The following is a 9,852-nucleotide window of genomic DNA, read 5'->3' as shown; positions in this document are numbered from 1 at the left end:
AAAGCCACGTTAGATTCTATAAAACCATTTACATGTGAGTAAAACAGCCATTGGTGTTGACCTTGAAGAACTTCCCCGTCAAAAATAGAGAAGACCGAAGATTTGGAAAAAATGGTGGGATTTCCGTTAGGGCTAACCTTCCAGATGTAGTTGTCGGCTGCGTTGGTGGGGTTGTCGACGGAGAATGAGGAAGATGCGAATGCGGGTGCGGATGCGGAGACCAGAGATCTGGAGAAGATGGTGGGATGCAACTGTGGTGGACCTCGGAAGTGATGAGGTCAGTGAATTTGGTTGCACTGATGTGATGGCAGTTGTCTGCCTAAACCTTTGGCAATAAAGTCTACCTCCTCTTCTTCTCGCCCCTTCCTCTAGCTTCCCCCTTTGCCTTCGCAGCTAAAGGACCATCCTCATCACCGGCGACAATTGCCGGAGCTCCGACGATCTGCGAATCATCCATTTCGTGAATTGAATCATGCTTCATCAGAAAATGGGTTTTGAGCTTCCATGTGGAAGCTTAACTTAACTGAAAGAATTGAATTTTTTGTAAAGTTCATCATTGGCTGAGCCCAGTGAAGAATCCACAATTGGTGGATGCATAACAAGTAAATGATGTTCTGGATAAAGTCCTATAAAAGCATAAAGGCACGGCATATAAAATATTAGGCAAGTAGAACATACAGTAGTTGTTGACACCCTTTTTGGTAAATTTTGTATTAATGACATGGTAACCAATTTGGGTATAAATTGACAAGTGGAAAATGTTACAAAAGCTACATTTAGAGGCAAAGGAGATTGAAGTATTTGAATTATTTAATGGATATGGATTATAATTTTAGTATTTATCTTTTAGTTGATGTTAGTTAAATATTTACGTTTATCTTTAGGATTAGTTTATTTCAAAGTTAGTTGTGATAAAGTTGTAATGCAAGTAAAATACTTGCATATAGAATTTTGTTTCTATATTTTATTCTAAAAATAATTAAAGAGGAATGCTAAAATAGATATTCAGCACCCTCAAAATCCTTTAATTTATTTGTCTGCTTTTTCAAGCCTTTCCTAGAATAACTTCTTTGCTATTTCTCTTCTATCTCTATCTCTCTCGCTCTTTTTCTTTCTCTGTCAATCTTTCTCTTCTTATATTTCTTTCTATATCTATTTCTTCTCCTTTCTATTCTCTAAACTATTACTATAAATTATTCACTTAAGAATTTAAGATCTGTTCTAGTTGGCCGATTTTAGCGTCAACAGCAGTTCATAGTTTGTACTTCTGCAAGAACCAATGAATGATAGGGAGAAGAAATTCCTCATGTCAAGGAAAAGAAATGTGCAAGAAAGGCAATTAAAAACTTCAATCACTTTTTATCGTCTGAGACCCAATAGAATAAAGATCCCAATCAATCTAGCATGACACAACTTTTAACTCGGCTGAAATTTCCAATCTCTGGATCCTAGAACAACATAAAAATGGGATTCTTAATTTAATTTCTTTTGCTTTTCCTCAAATTTATCATTTGTCATCAAGTCATCAAGCAAATGATGAACCAACGTCGTGAACCACCGCTGCCCATCATCGGATCGTCCCCATATCCGGTCGCCATCTGTCTCGTCGGAGATCGAGAAGTCGTCGTCGCAGATTGAGTTTCTTGACGGCGACGATGACGCCACTGGACATCAGCCGACCGTTCAACCCAGATTAGCCACAGCCGAGCCCCGAACCGCCCTCACCTGAACCGCTTGTCACTGCCGGTGTGAGATCACCTTCCTTCCCTTTTTTTTTTTTTTTTTTAACCTGCACATGATGGAGGATGAGAATCAGACATGACTTTGTCACGAAAGATTCCATCGTTTTTTTGGAATACCTTCTGGTTCCTTACCACTGCCCTTATTTTACTTACATATAATATAAGTATTACTACTATATTAATGATGGAAAATTGCTCCAAAAAAAATGCCACTGTTTGTTTATCACCGCCTCTTCAAAAACTGCCACGTGTTTGTTTACGTGTACATTTTTTCCAGATTCAAAACTGTCCCGAGTCAATTTCCACAGCCTCTTCTCTCAACTCTCTGCATCGAAGAAACCAATACATCAATACACACCTTCATCTTGATCTAGGGTTTCAAAAATCATCACAGAATGGCGTTGGAGTGGGTAGTTCTCGGGTACGTCGCGGCTGCAGAGGCCATCATGGTCCTCCTCCTCACCCTCCCAGGCCTCCACGGTCTGCGGAAGGGTCTCGTCTCCGTCACAAGGAACCTCCTCAAACCCTTCCTCTCTGTGGTGCCCTTCTGCCTCTTCTTGCTCATGGACATATACTGGAAGTACGAGAATCGGCCGAGTTGCGAATCGCCCGAGTCGTGCACGCCCTCCGAATACCTCCGTCACCAGAAGTCGATCATGAAGAGCCAGAGGAACGCGCTCTTGATCGCCTCCGCTCTGTTGTTCTACTGGATGCTGTACTCTGTCACCCACTTGGTCGTTCACATGGAGCAGTTGAATCAGCGAATCGAGAAGTTGAAAGCTCAGGATTGATCGATCAATTCGGAGATAGGTGAATTTTCGGACTAATGCTTTTCCCTTTTTTCTGTTGTGTTTTTTTCTTTTTTTTTTTTTTTAATTTTTTTTTTTGGGTATGGTTTATGAGATCTTCTGTTGTAGATGTGTGGCATAATTTTGGGGTTTCTCTGTTGTTATGGATCATTTTATATAAATGCAAGTTTTTTTTTTTTTGGTAAATGGGTCTGCCATGGTGCTCCATTTTTGGGGATATTTGGGTTATAGTTGTTATGTACAGAAAAATTCTTTTTGGTTAGATATGTAGTAGCATTTGTGTGTTCTGTGTTGTTATGGATAAATTCTTTTGGTATGTACATATAAGTGAGATGGATTTTAATTATAGCGTTTTTATTTATTTGTTATTATCTGGGTATGATGATGTGATTTGGATCATTTTGGTCATCTCTGTTCTAAGGGATCATTTGAATCATTGTAAGCTATGTCATTTTGATCATTTGCTCTTGATCATTTGGATCATTGTAAGCTATGAGATTTGGTCTGATTTGTGGATTATAGGTGTTTCTTCCGAAAAAAGTTTGGGATATGGTTCAGTTGTGTCAATTTTACCAATAAATGGCACGAATTGGGTTCACAGATGAATGAATTTCACTCTACAGTGATCTTTAAGGTATATGAGATTTTAAATTCTAACAATATGGCTATTGTGGCATTTGGTTATTTCTGTAATTATGTTTATTTGAACAGATGGAAGCTTTTTTATCATTGTTATTTGGATTCCCATATATGTTCCATTTGTGGGTGACAGGTTCTATACTAGGAAAATCTTATTGTATATTTCATTTGATTGATTGGGATTAAGTGTTACATATAGGTTTTATACATGGGAATTCAAATAACAATGAATTGACATGGTTATACCTCAAAATTGGAGTGTAGATGATTGTGTGCGTGTGTGTGTGATATTATTATTTGCACTTCATTTTCTTGCACTCTTTCATTCTCGCTTTCACTCCCACATCAACAGGGTAGTGTAGTTTCAGAGTGCTCTACAGGACAATTTCATTTCTTCATTCATTTTTCTATTTAAGAAACAAAAGTTACATACATGAGTGTGCTCAAATGAATGTTACATAGACGAATGTGAATGCCATTTCCCATTGGTAGACATCAAGTAATGTGTGTCTGTCTGATTTTAATGCTTTTTGAATTTGGTTGATTGGGATTTTATTCTCAAGTATCTTCTCAAAAAATTTATCATCTTGGAACCCTTGATTGAATAGCTTGAATCAACTAGTGAGCCTTTATTCATAGTTGTTTGTGCTTGTTTGAAACAAGAGAAATAATAAACGAAAAGATATAAATGTCTAATTCTTGGGTTGACGCGTTCCCCCCTCCCCCCCCTCTTCAATTGTTTTCACTCTTTTGTTTTTTTCTTTGGTTTGTATGGTGTATGAGATCTTATGTTGTAGATGTGTGGCAGAATTTTGGGTCGTCTCTGTTGTTATGAACTTATGGAACATTTATACTAGTAGTTGTTATGTTTGGAAATCCTTTTCGTGTTTGCACTTATACACGTGTGTATGTGTGTGTGAGTGCACGTGTGGGGTTGTACTAGGTGTTATTTTCAGAAATTCTTATGGTATGGTGTATGAGATTTGAATTTGTGGATATCGAGTAGCATTTTGTGTGATCATTGTTGTTATGGATAGTTGGATCATTGTTGTTGTTTTCCCTAATGAGTCTTAATTGGATCTGTGAATGTTCGATTTCAATGATTTGTGGGCTATACTGCGTGTGATGTTCACTGTTTTTCAGAATTTTTTTTGTTATGGTTCATTAGATCATTAATTTTAGATACGTAGTAGCATTTTTGTGTCATCTCTGTTGTTATGAATAATTTAGGTCAATCCCATCCCTGAGGGTCTTAATTGAGCGCTCAATGACCTGTGTTCGATTTGTGGACCTTCGTGAGATTTAGATCATTTTGGGTTATTTCTGTTGTTAGGTTAATTTGGATCTTATAAACTTAATAACTCATTTGCTCTTGTTCTTAGCCCTATATGTGTCCGATTTGTGGATTATAGTGTTTTCCCCAAAAAAGTTTGGGATGTGTCAATTTTAAATAATGAATAAATGGCATGAATTGGGTTCAGAGATGAGTGAATTTCACTCTAATATGATCTTGTTGGTAAGGTGTATGAAATTTTAAATTATAGCAATATGTCATTTGGTTATTTATGTTATTATGTTTATTTTGGATTGATGGAAACTTTTATATCATCATTATTTGGATTCCTGTATGCATATAATTTGTGGGTGATACATATTATGCTAAGAAGATCTTATATGATATATTCCATTTGAGTGACTGGGATCAAGTGTTATATACATGCATTGTTATAGTAAATGAAATAACATAATTATTCCTTAAGTGGAGTGTAAAAAGTACAGGGTATTGTAGTTCTGGAGTGCTGTGTAGGACAATTGTGTCATTTCTTTATTTAAAAACAAAAATTACAACAATGTGTGTGTTCAAATAAAAAATAAATAATTGAGTGCGAATGTCATTTCTCATTGATAGGTGTTAAGTAATGTGTGTGTGTGATGACAGTGTTTTATTAATTTGATTGATTTGGATTTTATTCCCGATAATCTTCTCAAAGAATTTATCAGCTTGGAACCCTTTATTGATTAGCTTGAATCAATTTGTGAGCTTATTTGTAGTTGTGCTTCATTGAAACAAGAGAAGCGATTGAAGAAAAGATAAAACCGATAGTAACTCGAATTGAAACTGGATGAATTAGATGAAGCAATAACCAGTAACGCTTGAAACTTTTTCGTAATGTCTTTGCTAACCCTAGCTTCAAGTTGTTTGTGCTTCACTTGTTTGGGATGTATATTTTTTTCCAAGGTTTGTGATTGATTTGTTTATTATCTATCTGTACTATTGCCAAATTCATTGAAGAGGCCTGAAGTCGGCTTTTAGTCATTTTGCATTTGTTGTAACCCTAGAAAATCTAAAATGGGGTGGTGATCTTCTTGGTAGGATATGAGTGTGTTAAAACAAAATTTGTTTGTGGCAGTGGATATATATAAACTAGGGAAAAGAAAAAAAAGAAGATATATATATATATATATATATATATATATATATATATATATCTTCTTTTTTTATATATATATTATTTTCAACCTCAAGTTTCTGAGGCATAGCTGAAGGATTAAGAGAGGCAGAAATATGAGCTGTTTATTGTAGAAGCATGCATTTCTGCTGTTGGACTGAATTCTTTTCAGTGTGTGGTCTTTTGCTAGATTTGATGTTGGCTTCAGTTGTATTCTCTTTTCTGGTTCGATCCTATTTTGGAAGAATGTTGCCTTCCAAGCTTGCTTCCTTAGATTATATCATTTGTCCTGCATCATTTTAACTTTGTGTGAAGCCTTTGATCAAGAATCCTTAACCAGCCCAAATGGTTCCTTGTTTTAGGAACTCAGTTTTGATCAACGATTTACGTTTGCTTTCCTTCACCTTGTAGTTCTTCAAATTATTCTAATTTCTCATGATGCTGGAATTTTTATTTTATTTTATTTTATATATATATATATAATTCTTCATTTTGAGTCTCTTGAAAGCTGTATGACTTTTCAGGGTTGGTCATGTTAGTTGTTCACCAAAGGTGAGGTCCTAACATTTCTATTTTTTATAAAAAAAGATGCCTTAGGAAAATTCACAAGTTAAAATTCACAAGTGAATATTTTGTCAAAATAAAAAAATATTAATAAAAAAATAAAGTAAAAATGGACAAGCTAAAGAAAATTCACTTAAAGCAATAAATTCGTTAACAAAGAATGAGGGTTATCTTGAATTCACAAGTTAAAAGAAAATTTGTAGAGAATTCTGAAATATTATTGACAAAAAAGTTCGAATTTTGTTGCATATTTATAATTAAAAAAACCCTAATATTGAAAAGCAAACTAATTGCTTAAGTAAACTAAAAATACAAGAAAATCTAATATAAAAAAAAAATAAAAATATAAGAAAATTACCTAAAACTAAAAACTCTCTAAAAATATAAAATAAAAATAAATAAATAAACCTAATTAAACAAAATACTAAAATATGTCTTACGTTAGTCCATTTACTTTCAAAAAACTTGTCCTTGAGTTTCACTACCGATCGTATATGAGTATACTGTATAAACAAAATTCGATACCATTGAGAATTTCTTCTCAATTTTTGATATTTTTTTTCATAATGGAAGCGGAAAATTCATGCTCAAAAAATCAGGAAGCGTTCCAGATTTACCTCATCAATGATCAAAATTGTAATATCATCCAAATTTACGAGCGGCCATTTTCTTAAATAAGTAGTATAGAAGGCATTGGCACAATAAAGGTCAGTACTTAAGAATTTGTTTCCCCCATGATGCTCAATAAGGCAATTTTCATGTTCACAACAATTGAATTGTTCCCAGTAAACGTTGCATTAACCTCAAGGCCGCGTCGGTCGCGATACAACCATGGAACATGGCATTGTGTGGGTAATCACCTACTATTCCCAGGATGGTCAACTCAGTGCCATCTTCCTCTTCCTTTTGTTCTATATCCGATTCTTTCGAACCATGTATTATCTCTGAAGTTAAATTTTCAGAAACCTTCTCAAGCCATCACATGATATTAAAGTATGAACAAAAATTCATTTTCTTCAACTATAAAAGGTGAAGCAATAATTTTTTTCTCACAACCAATCTTTTTAGAATCACTAATTGCTTCTACAAAATTATCATTATTCTAGATGCCATCGTTGACAAAATGTCTCTCTTTCTTACAATTTTGATATTGTTGATAAGACATCTGCTGATAATTTGGCAGTAAAAATTTAACAATCAACAACCTTTTCATCTTTGACCATGATTGCATAGGTTATTTTCTTTGCCTCCTACGTTTAGTCTTTAGCTGTTCCCACCAAGCTGAAGCACCTTTCTTAAGCATGATTGCTACACGAGGAACTTACTTGTGTTTGGGTATGTCAAAATACTCGAGAAAGTAATCAACTTCATTAAGCCAATCCAAGACATCTTCAGCACAAAAACCAAGTAAAAGTAAGTAAATCGAGTTTTTTTTTCTTCTGAAACTTGCGATTGTCTAGATATGTATAGTTTCTGTTGCGTCCATCCATTGCAACTTCTTTAAATCTGATCTTCTTATCATTGAAAGAATTCGCATAGGCTAGAGGCCTCTGTGAATAGACAGGAACATAACTCAAATTTAGTTGGCTACGAGACATAACATCAGCGCGAACTTGAACTGAACCACGAACTTGGTTGCCACCAATTCCAAAACCAATTCTTACGAACCGATCTTGAGTATGCATGGCTGCCCAAGGGGCCTACACTCCCTGATCAACATCACGAGATCGAGTGCGTGGTTGATGCCAAAACGATCACTCATAATCAAACCAAGCAGGAGCGGAGCCAGGATTCTATGGTTGGGGGGCGAACTTACAATTAATATAAGACTATTTTAAGCCATATATATATATTATCAATTATAATCAGACAAAAATTTATCAAACCAACCGTCAGCAAATTTGTGTTAAAAAAAAAAAATGGCCTATATCTAGTAAAAAATTACATAAATATATACAAAAATTAATCAAAAAGACTATATAATTATCTTTGAGATAATAAAATTCATATATCATCGATTGGTAGCCTGACTAGGGTTCAAGCCTAGGTAGAGGCATGTGTGAGTACCTGTTACAAGTGAAACTTGTTCCACATCGGATTTGGATAGAGGTTGAAGTGTGTATAAATGGGTGGGTATGCAGCACTACCCAATAGTTCGAGCTTTTGGGTAAATGGGCAAGCGCCCACCCGTTACAGTTGGTATCAGAGCTAGACCCAATCCTTAATCCGGTGTCACGCCAAGTGCCCGGCCCGGAAGGCGTCCGGGTCTGCCTTCGGGTAGGCAGGGTGGTCCGACCGCAACGAGAGCGTTGCGTGGGTTTGGGTGGGGGAGAATGTTACAAGTGAAACTTGTTCCACATCGGATTTGGATGGGGGTTGAAGTGTGTATAAATGGGTGGGTATGCAGCACTACCCAATAGTTCAAGCTTTTGGGTAAATGGGCAAGCGCCCACCCGTTACAGTACCAATTAAGAAAAAAAATATATTATTGGTAGCTTGACCATCGTATAACCAATTAACCTAAAATTAATCAATCAATTAGTTATTTAAAGAAACTTTTTTTATTTTATCAAACTTCCTTAAAAAAAAAAAAAAAAAAAAAAAAAAAAAAAAAAAAAAAAACAATAAGACTAAAAGGTAAAATTTTAAAAAGTTTTAACCCTAAAGTAAAGTGAATATGTTATCTATTATTGCAATTGGGCTTAGTTTAATATAATATTGAAAGGTTTAAGGAAAAAAAAAAAAAAAGTGTAAGAAAGTCATGTATTTTTAATAGAAAGTTAGAAACCATTTATAGTTAGAAAATATTTTGAGGGGGCCAAGTATGCATTTATCTATATTATTTTTCATTTTAGGCAGTACTAATAAAAGTTCATAAAAACTTTGGGAGGGCCATGGCCCCTGTTGGTCTACCCTTGCCTCCGCCCCTAAAACCAAGGTATGACAAGGCTTGCACACCAATTAACAAGCTCTGATACCAATTGAGATAAATTCGTTCACAAGGAACGAGGGTTATCGTAAATTCACAAGATAGGTAGTTTGAATCTGCAGACTAAAAGAAAATTCGTAGAGAATTCTGAAATATTATTAATAAAAAAATTTGGATTTTGCTCTTGCATTACATGTATATTTATAATAAAGAAAAACCCTAATGCTGAAAAGGAAACTAATTGCTTACGTAAACGTATAATGTCCCGAAATTTTTCGTATTTATTTTTGTTTATTTTCTGTACCTTGTTCTATATATACATGTATCGATGGACATATATATGTGGGCCCTGCCGATTTTATTCATTTATTTGAACATGGATGTGTTTTATATATACATGTATCGGTGGACATATATATGTTTAGTTGGTGGAAGGGAATATTTTGTGGCCTTAATGTGATAAGAGTTAGATGAAGGGGCATAATGGTTATTGTAGGGGTCAAAGGGGGTGACTCAAGGTTGACCATGACTTGGATGACCTTAGGGTCACATTTTGGACCCCACACACACATACTCATCTTTTCTCTCTCGGCACCCACTCTCCCTCTCTCCTTCATTTTCCTTTTTCTTTTCTTCTATTTCACTTTCTCACATTGATCTCTTAAATTTGAGTAAGATTTGATCAAAGCTATAGTTAGAAGAGTTGTAGAGCTTGACAA

General features: G+C 35.0%; 1 protein-coding gene across 1 annotated transcript; it reads left to right on the top strand.

Moving 5' to 3' along the window:
- The first annotated feature begins 1,921 nt into the window (after window positions 1-1,921).
- LOC132295438 (uncharacterized) lies at window positions 1,922-2,897 on the top strand. Its single transcript, XM_059793709.1, has one exon. It carries the CDS (start codon window positions 2,138-2,140, stop codon window positions 2,531-2,533), a length of 396 nt encoding a protein of 131 aa, XP_059649692.1. The 5' UTR covers window positions 1,922-2,137; the 3' UTR covers window positions 2,534-2,897.
- Window positions 2,898-9,852: the final 6,955 nt, after the last annotated feature.

Source organism: Cornus florida, unplaced genomic scaffold (assembly GCF_030987335.1).
Source record: "Cornus florida cultivar Cherokee Brave unplaced genomic scaffold, ASM3098733v1 CherokeeBrave_3.0.0_Hap2_Chr02, whole genome shotgun sequence".
Classification (NCBI taxonomy): domain Eukaryota; kingdom Viridiplantae; phylum Streptophyta; class Magnoliopsida; order Cornales; family Cornaceae; genus Cornus; species Cornus florida.
The sequence above is the reverse complement of the archived record's forward strand: the minus strand, read 5'-3'. Positions and strand labels throughout refer to the sequence as shown.

Bases quoted from the DNA above. Each gene is read 5' to 3' on its own strand.
- LOC132295438 (XM_059793709.1), top strand. From the start codon at position 2,138: ATGGCGTTGGAGTGGGTAGTTCTCGGGTACGTCGCGGCTGCAGAGGCC.